The following is a 15432-nucleotide window of genomic DNA, read 5'->3' on the forward strand; positions in this document are numbered from 1 at the left end:
ATATTAAAGCGAAGCTTTCGTGTCGAACCCTGTCGTACTTGACTGACTGTTGCTGCTGCTGGCTCATGCTGTTGCTGTCTTTTCACTTATTTCAACACAAGACAGCCAGGCGTATCGGTGTATATATAGCCGTCTGCACTACCCCTACACATATGCCGGTGGAAGGGCAGCGGATTGGGCGAGTTGGTGTTGCATGGTACTATGCCGGTCACCAGCTCTATTCTCTATGGCATTGCGCAATGAAACAACCGACGCTACCAAGATATTTTCAAGTGCATCATTACATTAACAAAGCGAACTGATTTTCCTAAACCACTTATCTTCTTTTTTTCATTGGAAGAATATGTGGCCTCAATTGGACCCATACACCCCACCAGCTAGCCATTTGAGGCACACATACTATTGTACGAAATTTTTGTGGTCTCCACAGATCTACATGCTGTGGTCCCTGGCTGCATGGCGTTTCTTCACCACCTTGGTTGGTGGTTGCAGGCGATGTTCGTGGCGAAACTCTGCTGCACATTTTTTTATCCAGATGTGCTGTTTCATCTTTCCGGCTCGTCACGGCTTTGCTTAAACCAACTACCGCGGTGCGTGGGATCTTCACGACTCTATTCAAAAGCGTTTCACACATATATGTACAAATGTGCACACATATGTGCCAAGCCATATTGCTCCCTTGTTCCAAAGTTACATTTGTGACTGTACATCTGTACCCACTATAGCAGTGTGTGCCACACTACAGTAATTTTTCAGGAGCATGCAAGCTTGCAACTATCTTTTCTTCTGTTTTTCTATGTTCATTCTGTACATGCTTGATTGTGCAACTGGTGCTGCCAGTAGGCTTAGCTCAGCACGCATTGGTGATCATCTTCTTGTTTTGTTGACTGTGCTGTTGCAAGCCACTCTCTAGTGTTTGTGTTTTCCTAACCTCACTTTGTTCTAAATGAATCCATTGTCACTGTGCTCACTGCGCGCCTTGTGCTTGCGTGTGACTTCTAACTTTGAAGTATGTTTAGCTGAGGGAGCAAATTTTCTATTACAAGCAAGGTGAATCCACTGCTTATATTTTTGTTTTCTCTTACTGAGGTTCCCTTTGTAGTAAATGTGATGCAAGTGCGATTTGGGAACAATAATCAAAATTCAGATTGACCTATATTTTGCCTTCACAGTTTTTTAGCATGTTATTTGAATTCGTCAATTCTGGAGACGTGCAACGTAAAAAAAAAATCGTGAGCATCGTTGACTTGAACGACACGTTTGATGAGAATTAATGCTTCTAATGTTCGCAACAGTTCCAGTGCATTTGAAAATGCCCACTCACCGTGAGGTCGTCAATGAGCTGCTCTTGGCCAACATTTTCCTCTTCCAGCCAGAGGTTAGTGTACACGTTTAAGAAAATGTTGATAGCGCGATGCCTGCAAAAAGGAGAGTCAAAGTTGTAGCACAGCCTCACAGCACGAATGTAGCGTGAAATCGAGATGTAGTCTTATACTAATAGAGAACAAAACCTAGATTCGCAAGATTATGGTGTTAATCACAAAACATTATTCAATCCTCCCGGCTAACAGTACTGTTCATATAAAATTTCTTTTCAAGCCTATTTATTCATACCTGCTCTTGTTTCTCCAGAAATAAAATTGTAGAAACTTAAATATGACAACAACATTCAAACGTTGCCCAGTACTCCCAACTATTACAAGTGTTACAGCTGTATTAGCCACAAACAATGCTCAACACACATGAAAGTTCAAGTTTGTGGCTCACTTTATTTTAATCTGCCTGGCTTGTGGCACAGAATAAAAAAAAAATGTCTGCAATAACCTGTCTCCTGGATACACAAAGGAACGAAACTGCAATTACATTGCGAGTATGATCGCTTCAAATCATAGAAACAGTTTGCTTCCTCGACAAATAAAATTATGATGGCATAACACGCATTTATTTCCACTACAAAACAGTGGCAATAACACATGAACAGCACAGCCCAAAGTTCCAAAATATCATTCCAACTAAAGACAACACTGCAAAGAAAACAGGGAACTCAGTGAGCAACTGTAACAATGACTACACTGCTAAACATGGAGTTGCGCAGCCCAAACTACAGTACACATAACTGCATGCAGCATAGCCATGCTGCAAACTAGAAGTTGCGTGCAAAAAGAAAAGAGACAAGGTTCCAATGTGGCTGCATGCAAAGCAGTATTCTGAGGTCTAAATAGCATATTTATTTCAAATAATGTTTTGGACAAATTTTAACTTATTCGATGAAAATGAATACCGTGTGCACTTGGATTTGCTAGGCTACCAAACAGCTTTGAATGTTAAGCGATTTAAAATACACTTTGCTTGAATGTTTCGGCCTTAGCCTAAGCTCAAGTCAACTCACCCAACAACAAGTTCTTCTAAGATTTATGTCAGGTGTTTTAATGAAAATTGTGTGATCCTCAAAAGTAGACCCGAGATACAATGGTAATTTTTGCTGGCCTAGATTTGCAACAGTAGACATCAGAATATGTGTGCTATTTGCCAATAGCTTAACTAATTTATCAATATCACAAATTGGCTTATTTACACAATGACCTTTATTCCAGTTATGGAAAGGAAGCCACACAATGCTTAAGAAATGTGCACTTAGTCGGGCAGAATACCACTCAGAATTTCAATGCATTTCACCACAAATTTGGGGATGAATATCTTAAAAGAGCTGCTAGTCTTATAATTCTTACTTAGCAGATATGGCTTGAGCATTGGCAGGCTTGAATTCAGACACAGTAATACGTGTGCTCAATATTATTTAAATGATTTCGTACACTAAAGTTAAGTGATCTTCTTATTCACAAGTACTACACAAATTCCGATGTCCTGCTTTGAATACTGGCCAGAATAGTTATCTTGTAAATAATCCTATTTTCAATAATCACAGGCAGTCACTACTGAAACACACCTTATAAAAATAAAATGGCAATTGGAAAATACAAAGTAACACTCGGGCTCTATAGCTTATTCAAAATGAACCGATGCGTAAAATTGATAATTTACTTACATATTCTGAATGTTTGCTCTCACTGTGGGGCTGTACTCTGAGGCTTTAATCAGTAAATGGCACTGAATGTTTTGGGTAGATTATCAGGGTAGGTGAAAAACCTGTGGTCATGGGTAACAAATGAATACTATTTTTGCAAACTGAACAGATGCTCAAACAAATGATACCAGTTGCAGCCGAAATCTAGCAATGGAAAAGCTAGTGCATGGTAAACCGAGATCCTTATGTTTGAGATCACGCAACAATATCATTGTAAATGGCACTGAATGTTTTGGGCAGATTATCAGGGTAGGTGAAAAACCTGTAGTCATGGGTAACAAATGCATACTATTTTTGCAAACTGAACAGATGCTCAAACAAATGATACCAGTTGCAGCCGAAATCTAGCAATGGAAAAGCTAATGCATGGTAAATTGAGATGCTAATGTTTGAGGTCACACAACAATATTATTGTAGTACCAAAAGAACAGAGCACAGTCAGACAGAAAACCAATTGGAATGCTCTCAAATGGTGTTTCATGGCATGGCACAGCATTAAAGACAAGATTTTAGAGAGAATAACTTTGTGAATTGACAGAAAGCGAAAGTCATCGTTGCCAAAACCTATATTAGTAGACATGCTTACTCTACACAAGAAAACCTCTGCAGCTTGTAGAAGTTGAAAATGTCTATCTTTGATAGCAAGCAAGTCAACGTCCCCAATGCAAGCATTGTTGTACTGGACGTACGTGCTCACTTTCATGGCGCGTACACAATAGAAAGTGCCAGTACACCGACATCAATAAACAGTACAGTCGGGCTACATTGGTGATAAGGTGCGCTTGACGTTGTGTATAGTAGTTCTCACAAATCAACAAATGTGTAATGGCAATGAATGAATGTACACACTTACAATTTTTCATGCGTTTTTTTTTTTTCTGTAGGGTTACGCGCATACTGCATTTCCTTATCACGAATAAGTGCATCTAAGCATCTTATAGCCTTCCTGATAGGAAAGAAATGGGCACAGACAGTAAAAGAAAGAAAATGCAGAAAGGTTGACGAGTATCATTGTGTGACAAAATTAAATCCTAGAAGGTGTTTAATTTCAGTGGATGCAGAACCACAATATTTCTTGCACCTGTGAAAGCGTAAATGATACCCATTAGGGTTTAAAATCTCTACTTTGAAAATGCTATCGTAAGATGCACCTTTGGTACACATCAATTTTTATCTGTCTAGCATCCACGTCCTGTGTTGAATATTACCTATGAGCTTAATGTTTTTTGTTAACTTTGCTTACCTACCTAGTGCAACCCTGAAATGAAATGCACTTTATATGATGAATATCACTGTGAAATAAAGGACATGCCAAATGGAGTAAGTAATCCTAGAGTGCACATCACAGACAGCAACAATGAAGCCACTATGGCAATTCCAGAAAAACAACAAAGCAAGCATATGTACACAGAAGGTAATGGAGTAACAGGCAACAGTGCTGAGCTGAAGCAGGCATTGTATGTCTTACCTATGGCTGTAAATGAATACCAGAGTTCAAAAATGCTACCAAGGCTGTAAATGGCTACCAGGTCACTTCTGCCTACAGATTTGATGAACACGATTTCATTCCAAATAGGTAAATTGTGACAATCACTTCACAGTTTGCAGTTCAGAAGGTCATACGTACAACAGATGAAATTTAAGTCAAAAAGCTAAGAGATTCAACAAAGTTTGAGCAATTCCATGTTCTCTGCATAGTACTTTTCTGCTTAATGCCACACCACTCCTTTAATTACTTCAAGGTCTTGAAAATGCTTGCTTCCCACAATCTAAAAAAGTTGAACCTAATGCTAATTCAACCAGACATTTTATTATATCAAGCCACAATTTATTCTATAAAGAAAACAGGTTGGAATACAACACGGGGAATATAGTTCTGACTCTGTTTCTAGCCTAAAAGTAATAATTGTTCCATGAGCTTCAAAGCCTGAATTCAGCTCAGCAACTATGCCATACAACTGAAAATGATAACTGAGAAAATGACAATATCACATCACTTAAAGAAACTAAAAATTGAACACAGCAAAAGAGAATCGCAGCACAACGACAAGCTGCCAAATTGATGCATGCAGCTGATGTAAGATGTCGAACCAGATGAAAATACATAACTATCCAGCTGAACAGAATCATCAGCCTATTTCCAACTAGCAGAAGTAGATTCTCAATAGCTTCTAAAGTTCTTGGCTGTTTAATAGTGGGAATGGGCTGATAAGTCAGATCAGTAGGTCTCATTTAAATATTTTCATCGAACATATCTTGATACATACATTGTCAAGGTGCTTATTCAAGCTGTGCCACACGGCATACTGCCATGTACTGAGCACTGCATAAGAAAGGGAGCCATTTATAAACGGCCTTTCCAGCTCATCTGCTGTCCCATATGTGGTTAAATTTTGCATTAGAATTGCATTTAGGTATTTTGTTTATTACCAAATTTTGATGTAGTATGGGTCTTTTTTTTCTTTTTTTAGAGAATAGATCACAATTCTGTGGTGTCTATGAGTGTGCAGGACCAAAGAGTAGTTGTTTCAGTGGAAGGAATGGCGGCACTGTCTACTACTGTGAAACAGCACATCGCAATTTGCCGTAAGAGCAACTGAGGATGCCGCCTTTTGCATTACTGCAAAAATCCACACTCTTCATTTACCATCACAATGCAGAATTGTGTGATTGGTATTCACTCTGGATGAAACAAGAAAAGTCAAACTTCAGCATAACGAAAATGAAATTAATGAATTATCGGATATAACAAAAACAGTGCAACATTGTGTGGTTCATTTTAATTGTTGATGAAACAAGCAAACAGTTGCATCTCATTATATAAAAAAATATGTAACAAATTATTAGATTTAAGGAATTATTAGATACCTATAACGAAGCAAACATAAAATTCGTTAATGTTTCCTCTTGATATGAGCGTGTACGCTTATAACAAATTGGATACAGTTAAGCTGTTTCCGTGTCGGATGAAATTTTCTTATAATGAGATTCAACTTAGTTTATCTGGAATTGGTACCCAACCATACGCAGCATGTAATGCCACCTGTGTGTAAAATTTGACACAAATCAAACAACTGGACAGGCCATTTATGTCTGGCATCCTCGCTCGCACATACAACATTGCAGCAGCTCTGCTGACAACAAGGGCATTCAACAGGCATCGTAGACATGCCAGACAAAAACAAAATGCGAGAAACGATAAAGAGGCAGGGGAGAAGGGTTTGTGCGGGCACACACAGACGCGGGCATTCATGTTACCTCTCGACGTTATAGAGTGGCACACTACGCAGGCATGCGATGGCCGCCCGCTTCTTGGAGCTGGAGAGCAGACGGCGCCACGCGTTCGACGAGGGCGGGGGTTTGTGCGCCTGAGGACGTTAGTTGGGTCAGGATGGTGGTGGGTTTATAACAGAGACAGAGGGAGGAACAAACGCAGACATGTCAAGAAGTCAAAGGAACCCCAAGAGTTGTGAAGGGAGGAGTATGGCAGATGGATTAAGGGGGGCCAAGAACCTTTCTATGTTATCCTACTTTCTTCTTTCCTCATTGTGAAATAATACATTATAGTATTTTCTGTTATGTTAGAACTTTTTTATTATTCTGATTAGTATTCTCACTATACGAGGTTATCCAATATGTTACAATATGTTTCACAAGTCTGTGTGCTCCCACAAGTATGGTGTCCGCGAGCAGTCAAGTCAAATACACTTCTATAGGTGTGCAAGAAATAACACTAGCTCAGCCTGAATTTCAGACATTACAATATTTATGCAAATCAGCACCTAACTCTTCCAGCTAACAAAAAGTTTGCTTGTGGTCAAGTCTTTTGCTGACTGCCAACTTCCAGTTTCTAGTACTCTGTTTTTTCAATGTCCCTTTCAATCATGAAATGTAACTGCAGCCTTACCTCTATATGACAAAGTCGTAATTGGATCAAATATTGTTAATTAAATGCAATACTCACTATAAACAAGCATGCAAAATTCAGCTGTAACGATTGTTCTGCCCCAAAGCAATGTGAAGCTACATTTGTTTTGTCGGGACTGTTTCATGCCATAAAAGGCCACACCTTTGCTCAAGATGTCCTCTTTGTTGTTTGTACATGGCATAGGTGTTCAAAGCATACATTTTTTTAGCCCCCATGTGACTGAAACGTGCAAGAGTGAATGAGCTGCGAGTTACTTTTTCAAATTTGCTGACTTTGTTGCTGCTTACTGCAACCGATAGAGCAATGAGCCCTGCATTTTCAGTTTTGATATAAATAGTAAGATAATCAGCAAAAGAAGTTGTTCCCAACAACATTTTACATTGACTTTGCTGTGTCTGATACATTGTAATGTCAGTGTTTGTCACTTGGATGTTTGACCACAGTAGTAATAAAGAGACTTCAAGTTGAACTAGTGCAGCTTCCAAGTTGAAGACTAAAATGTAGCCTAAAGAGTAAACTGTTTCTGGAGTATCATGTACTGACATCATCACAAGCACCTAGAATATCTAACCCATATGTAACAAATCTATCAGTCTACATGTCCGCTCTGTATTGCAAGCACTGTATCTTCACAGAAAACATAGCAAGTGAAAAGGTTATTGCTGATTGCAGTAGTAACTGATATAAAAAACACAATTATGCCCCACAAATTCTGTGGCCTATGATGACATACCGATGGGAAATGGCATAGAGGAATTGTAACTTAAAAATAAACCTTGCATAGAGAATGTGTTAAAACAGTATCCTAAGCAGGGTAGATACATACCACAGTTATATAAATAAAATTGTCAAATTTCGCTCTTTCATGCGTCACTCCTTGCTGTTACATTGTGAATACACTGCAAAAAGTTAGCACCCACACAGCGCAAGGCGGCCATGCCAAGTTACTCCTCGAAACAGTAAACTTCATGTTCCGTTCCTCCTGCAAGACACTTGGGGAGCTCAGACATGAATGCATAACGGATGGCGCTATATAATGCGGATGAATAATTTAATTTTGGACTGTGAAGCACAAGTCATAAGTATGAAAAGATAACTTGCGATTATATAAAGAGCCTTTCTTGGTGCACGTTTTCCGAGAGCATAATGCCAGTTATAGTATAGGAGTCAGGGAGTAAGCTACAGATAACATCTCCCAGGGACCCAAATGAGAAGTACAAACAGAAATATATCACTGTGCTTGACATAGCTTGTGCCACAATGCACCATTTTTGTACAGCTGGCGATAAAGTTCCCTTTAGGAACACAATATTAGTTAAGGTTGCCGAACAAGAAATAACTTAAACTTGCTCAAAATCAGTTGTGCCCATAACAATTAATGCAATCAGGCTAGTTGTTCGGCAGCGTGCAGAAGAGTAATGAGTGAAGTGGGGCATTTGACATTTTCATGGCACATGGAGGTGTAATGTCTCTCTATGCTTTCCTTTGTTCTTATACACATAGTAAATGCTTTTCACATTAAGAGCAGTAGAAGCTTAGTGCCTGTGATTCTTTCCTTCATGTCAATGTAAAACTCACGTTGCCTGCAACCTTAGTGTCTGTAAATTGGGTTACGCTGAATGAAACTGCACATCACAATTTTTGTGCGTTAAAGAATGCATTTAATTATTTAATCTCACAAGCTTACCAATAATGTTTTAAGCTAATATATATATATATATATATATATATATATATATATATATATATATATATATATTGAAGCTAGAGCTTCTTTCTGCTGTTGAAATATAAAAATGATGTAGCAGTGTAGTGTTAATTGATGAGACGTGAGTGCCAAGCAGCTTTCAATATGAAACACGCAGTTGCCCAATTCCACCCATGGCAGATGAGACTTCTGTAGCCAACAAACAATTGCCATAGCACAGAAAATTGATGTAGCAACTGACCAATGGCAATTATACAGCAGAAGCTAACCTCTACAAGAACAAATAATCGAAGAACAACACAATGAAACTACATTGTCTAGAGAGACATGACAGAATCTTATGAGCTGACCGAGCTATCTTTCATTGTGAAAATATAAATAGGGAAATTTTTAAACAAAGGATATCAGCAAGATTTTATCATACTAGTCAGCGAAGTCACATGAATAAAAAGAAGTAAAATGTCTCTATATTTACTTTCAGTAGCCCAAATTGCCCTTGTATAGTGGTGCCATGGGAACTGCACTTCTTCTTGGGCTTTCCTTACAACTTTCAGGGCTTTAATGTACCACAGTAGTCGGGTGCTAGTATTTGCTCTTCAGTGTCTGTAGCTTCGATCTGCTTAAGGTGCAATGATGAAGAATGGACATAAGAATCCACTCCGCTAATGACATGCCTAGGAAATTAAGTTCAAGCACCTAAAGGTGCTGGAAACATCAGTTTTACGTACAAATGAGCCAAGTGACTGTGAAGCTTGGTTAGTATGCCACTGTATCATCAAAAAGAGCTTGCACGATGAAAAGAACAGATTTTAAGAAAGAAATATTTACCTAAATACCGGAAAACAACAATGTTAAATATGGGACAATAGCAAGAACAACAGGAGAATGAAATGCTGGCTAATCACCACGGCTAACTGTATATGAATAAAAAATCAATGCCACGCCATGCTCTCCAGCCTCACTCCAAGTTACAAAACCAGAAATCGGAAGCCCACTTTCACACTTTACATTAGAATGTGAGCACCACAGCACACAATGTTAAAAAAAACTCTTCAAACCCACGCTACTATTGGGGAAGGGCAAGTGTTTGGAGGGTCGAGAGAACTAAAGTGAAAAGACAGGGGGGAAGGCCAGAAGATTAAAGAAGGTGATGACAGGCTATGAGTAGCGGGATGAGAGGCCAACCTCTAGGCAAGCGTGTGTGTGGTGCTTGTATGCGTGCATGCCTCATCATGGCTGCAGGAAGGCAGAGGTTGCCCAACTGCCACCGTGAGTCACCCATCCCGTTACCTGGGAAGACTGTGCAGCGAAGTCATTCGGAAGCAGGCAATGACGGCCCGCTTGCGCTGTGTGGACACTACACTGCGATAGGCACCCTTCTGCGAGCTCTGAGCATGGTCGATCTGAGGAGTGCGGGCAACGGAAGCAAATGCAACGAAGATGTAGCATCAGGCTGCTTATGAGTGGTCAAAGACAAAGGTCGGAACAGGTTGAAAGAGCCACAGTCATTCTTAGTAACAGTTCCTGGTCCCAACGAAAGTGCCATATAAACATCTTTTTCGCACAACCATAATGAACCAACTTAGCAGTAGTGTCTACAGGCCTTATCAACGCATCCTCTATATATAGCATGTTGGTTACACCAATAACACACAATGAGCCAAGTACTCATAAGTTGCAGTATTTCATTTTTGTTTTTCTTTGTGCTTCAAGAATTAATGAAACTGCACTAAAACCTGGGAACCAGCCCTAAGACACCAGGAATCCAGGACCACTCCTTCTCCATCAACCTCTGGTGACATTAGGGAAAGGGGATAGTGCAAATAAATGTGGAAATAAACTTACAATTATTGTAGCACAAAGTTGGTCAGACCTGCTGTTTACGTCTGCAACCTACCTCTACAGCACGAAACGTTATATGCCAGTGTCACTATACAAAAACCACAGTACTGCGATGCTGAGCAAAATGTGCTTTGAGATTTCCCAGAAAACGAAGGTTATTTTCTGCTTCTTCAGGTATATTATCAATAGACTCATGTTGAACAATATCATTATAAAAGAACAATGTGAGCTCTAACACAAGTCCATCATCTATTCTTGGGTGGCACTCCCACTTTCTCCATTCAGCAATACTATTCCTAAAGGGTGAACACTGGTAAGACGACAATATTACAGTCGGTCAAGTGTACACCACAGTAATCGCAGACAACTTGCCATGGCAGTGAAGGGAAAGCTATGGGAGTGGAGCTTCTGCATATAAGTTACTGGGCCAAGTAGTGCAGTCAGAGCTTAAGAGCACTTTTGGCATCTAGGAATAGATATTTCCAATCAGCATAGGTTCTACGTGTGATGATTTGATGTTTGCCCAAACACAGATGAAAATAGCCGAAAAATAAGTCGTACTCAACACTCACTGGTGTACTTTATTGTATTTTGCTGGTGCACATAAGACGTTTCTTTCTCTTCCACAGCTTAGGCTAATGTTAATGAGAATGTGAGACTGGTTTCAGAGGTGTTTTGACTTGTGCATACTTTGCTCCCATAGATTTTGCTTCATTGCTAAAGAAAGTTGTCAACAAGTATAACCGGGTTCATAAAATAGCACCATTCATGCCTAATGCCTGATGAGGCAATCTGAAGTTGTGTATGGCCGTAAAGTACAGCAGAGAGAGTGTTAATATTCACAGTGCAATATCCAAGAAGACACACGCACTGACGGAGAAATGAAATGTAAGGGACACTCAGTGGTGTTCGTGTCTTCTTGAATTTTGTGCTGTGAATATGAATGCAAGTGCTAGCAATCAACTGGCCCTCCTTAATGCCTTGACAGCTACTGCAGAGAACTACATCGAGGGCAAAGAACAGTCCTTTGCATTCACAAGAGCATGGATGTGGCATGTAGATCCACAGATGTGTCAGCACACTGCAAGTTCTATCGTAATGTCGAATATCAATATATGAAAGATGGATGCGTCAGACCTTGATGTAATGAACCTCGATTTAATTAAATTCCCAATGTAATGAACTACATTCATTTTCCAATATTAGTTTTAATGAAGATCGAGTATTTTTTTCGATTTCAGAAAGTAATATTGTGACAGAGTTTTGATTTAACAAAGTTTTCGGCCATTTCAAGCTTATACTTGGAGCTCGCATGGCCAGGAAATCTGCCGCAAACAAAGAAAACTATAAGAATGCTGGCAATGCAAAAGTTATTTTGAGCGTCCTTCTGCGTGAAGAGTTTGAGAGGCTAAAATGCTGTCAAAGCACGAGCGCCGGGACGCAGTAGGCAGCAAACACCACTGCGGCATTTGCTGTGTTGCTATACAACGACTTGCGGAGGCAGCACACGCGGTAGCTTGCAATGCTCGGAGAAACACGAGAGTTGGCTATTCCTTTTGCGCAAGGGGGTTGCGGAGGCAGTGAACACACAGTAACGTGATCAAGTGCTAGGGGGAGTTGGGGTGGGTGGGGGGCAAACATACGCCTATCTGTCTTCTTCTTGCGTGTGCGGCGCTTCCTCGTGCACGACCCCATATGCGGGCCATGTGACGCATCTTGGGGGCAATCTTCCCCTAGTAAGTGCAAAGGTCGAGCCGAGATGGTTGGTGCCTTGGTGCGTGCTAGGTTCCCGCACGTTTAGTGTTGACAGTCACGTAATCCCAAGTTTAAGAGAGAAGGTGCGAAGCATTCGCTCGCTTTGCGAAAGCGAGTTTGTGGTCATCGAGTGAGATATCTGTTAATGTTTGCCTGAGCACGCGTGACACCGATAAAACTACAAACCTTGCTATGTGTAGTTGTCTCTCTGCTATCGCCATCAATGCTCTGTCTTTCCGCGGTGAAACTGACTTTTCATTTTTTTTTTTTGCCCAAGACGAACATCTAATATCCTTCTAATTTTTTTGTTTGTGGGCGCTGGCAGCGGGCACTAAGCACAGTCAGCCATGGCATCCAATATTTACCGCGCATCACGACACAACACCGGAAAATGTTAGACGGTGTGCACTGCGGCGATGCATTGCTCTCGGCGCGATCTGCACCGCACACACTGGCACTCATAACCGCACTTTTATATCCCGACTTTCATGCGATTTGTTTATAAGTGCTTACTGACAAGATACCATCTACCAGGAGGGTTCTGAGAATTTGTGAAGTTGTTTTACTGCTGAAACTTTAAAACTTCGAATAATAGAAATTAGTGATTAAGGAAAATTTTCACTGCAAGTACAACTTCATTATATCGAGGTTTGACTGTATAACAAATTACTGGATATAACAAAGTAAATCTAAAAATGTCACGATGTCATCACGTAACGAAGATGGGCTTATAAGAATATCAGGTATAATGAACGCATTTTTGTGTTGGGTGCAACTTAATTATAGATAGGTTCGACTGTATTCATATTAATTTGTTTGGCTTAGTGAATTGCTAAGGCCCACTTTGTCCCCACATGAAAAAAAAACATAAAACATGAAAAATCCTGCGGTTTCAGATGCCCTGTTTGCTTGTGCGGACTTGTGAACAATGAAATAAACCAATAGCATCTACAACAAAAAGGTTTGGTTCTGTTTGAGACTAAAATTGCTACAGACTGTATTATTTTTGTGTTTCTTCTTTCAGCGAAAACGAGAATTCGGTAGTTTTACGATGTCACATGTTAATGAACTTGATTCCCAGGAAGGTGTGAAAAGCCCTTTCTCTTCAGTCTAAAACAAATCGTAATTTCAATCCGACATCTCAGACTGCGGAAATGAAGAAGCACTTGGAAAAAAGAAAACGGGCCCAGATCACACTTACCACATGTAGTCCATAGAGCACCTTGGCCATGTCCATGATGCGCTCAACAAGCCTGTCCTGGGACACAACGGGCACCACCGCGTTGGGCTCCACAGGTGTTGACCGTTGGCTGCCCAACTTGCTGTACAGGTAGTGCTGCCAGCTCATGGCGTCCGTTGGGTCAATCTTTGCAAGTTGGGGAGGAGGAGGGGCAGCGGTAGAGAGAAAAATCACGAGCTTGCTAGACCTATGGAAAAACCGCTGACCAACTGCGACGTGCGCTCAAGAGACACGATACCGAAAACCTGCCAGACAATAGACTGATCTTTCGGATGTGCAGTAGAGGACTGCCTTTTTGAGGCCTGTTCTCTTGAGATGAATGCTTTGGTAAGCCGTAGAGTTTGGGATCGTTTGTTTTGTTTTTTGCAGTTTGAGTGAACTTTTGTTAAGGGCTCTCTCAAAATTATTTCCGGTGTCCTTATTAGGTAGGTGAATGCAACTTGATTCGTAATAACTGTTTCATAAATCCTGCTTACATGTTCCTGCTGCTGTGAGTAATAGCACACAGCAACTAACTAGATCAGTGAGGTTCCATTCTCTCATGAAAAAGTGCCTCCACAGAATAAGGTACCCCTAGTGGCCTACTGCACAATACCTGAAAGCCATGATGCCAACGAAAAGAAAGACGGACAGTGGCAGCTCAAACAGCAGGTCTCACTCAGAATTTTTTGTGTTTTTTATCTCCTTCCTTCTGAAATAGGTACTGCTTCCTAGAGCTACACTTTTGAAGCACTACCTATACAAGCATCTACCAGCTGACATGACACAGCTAACAGTGCAAAAATGGGACAAAATGTTACAGGAACAGAAGACACTGGCGCTGACTTCCAACTAAAAGTAGTTCACTGCATACAGGCGAAACATTATGCAGAAAAAAAACTTGTAAAGGCATGTTTCAGCTCGATCATACACCGTTTGCCGTATTATGTTGTGATACCAACATTCCTGGCTAACTGTTTTAGAATCTACCAGACGGTTCAGCTCTACACCAGGTGCTCCAACCAGGTGGGCTGAAATGCCCAATTTGGCTCTATGATTAATGCAGACGATAAGATAAAATAGCAGGAGTGCCTCTGCTCAGGTGCATGAGCGCAACCAAGCATTCGAAGAACTTTACTTTGCATGTAAAACTTAACCATGTCTGAAACTGGTGTGCATAAGGGTGCAAACGCCTGAATACATCCATCCCGCCACCATAGAGAAGCCTACTATGTTCCTTCAATCAAATATTTTGCCTCTTGAGAGCAAGTCCTTCCTTACAAAATGCGACGTATTGCAGCAGCAGATGCTGGCTTGATTTCGGCCTACAGATGCCAAGAATTCAAACATAACTAACCACACAAAAACTCTTAGCTTGCCATACCGACAATGTGTTTAAAATAAACAAAAGCTCAGACATCAGTCACGGATTTCGTTTCTGCGTTAGAAAGAAGCCTTAAAGGCATTCTGTGTGTCAGGCTGTGTATGCATGAACAATGATCAACACAAATGAATGGCCGCATTCACATGTCCAGTTGTTCCACATGAGCTTTCTGAATAACAAGGAACTGTGTACCCTCAATGATGATACAAAGTATATGAGTGTTCTTCAGCCTATGTGATTGCCTGTTTATTCAAATGGTCACTGCTGGTAACGGCTGTTTGCTGCTATGTGTCATTGCCGTAACAAATTGATAGGCCTTTAAGATTACGAAGTATGAACATGGCGTACTTTCCTGAAAATGTCAACTGTCTGATGACTTGACATTTCTTAGGAGACACCAGTCTTGCAACTCACCTTATCAGGAAGAGTTAGCTGGAGCTTGACGTAATCAAAGATGTCAGAGTCTTGGCATTTCTGCAAAAATGATTCCACGTCAAATACCGTATTTACT

General features: G+C 40.5%; 1 protein-coding gene across 6 annotated transcripts in view; it reads right to left on the bottom strand.

The window, feature by feature from the left end:
• The window catches only part of RyR (Ryanodine receptor), a 340296-nt gene that overhangs the window by 62404 nt on the left and 262460 nt on the right, over positions 1 to 15432 (bottom strand). For 4 of the 6 annotated variants that reach the window (XM_070526812.1, XM_065444520.2, XM_070526814.1 and 1 more), the window contains 4 exons: positions 15336 to 15395; positions 13520 to 13684; positions 10012 to 10124; positions 1325 to 1418 (listed from right to left, as the gene is read on the bottom strand). In XM_070526812.1, the coding sequence (XP_070382913.1) occupies positions 1325 to 1418; positions 10012 to 10124; positions 13520 to 13684; positions 15336 to 15395 (432 nt within the window). Of the gene's footprint in view, positions 1 to 1324; positions 1419 to 6343; positions 6454 to 10011; positions 10125 to 13519; positions 13685 to 15335; positions 15396 to 15432 lie in introns of all 6 variants that reach the window. The other 2 variants (XM_070526816.1, XM_070526813.1) reach the window with 1 other exon arrangement.

Source organism: Dermacentor albipictus, chromosome 10 (genome assembly GCF_038994185.2).
Source record: "Dermacentor albipictus isolate Rhodes 1998 colony chromosome 10, USDA_Dalb.pri_finalv2, whole genome shotgun sequence".
In the NCBI taxonomy this organism is placed as follows: domain Eukaryota; kingdom Metazoa; phylum Arthropoda; class Arachnida; order Ixodida; family Ixodidae; genus Dermacentor; species Dermacentor albipictus.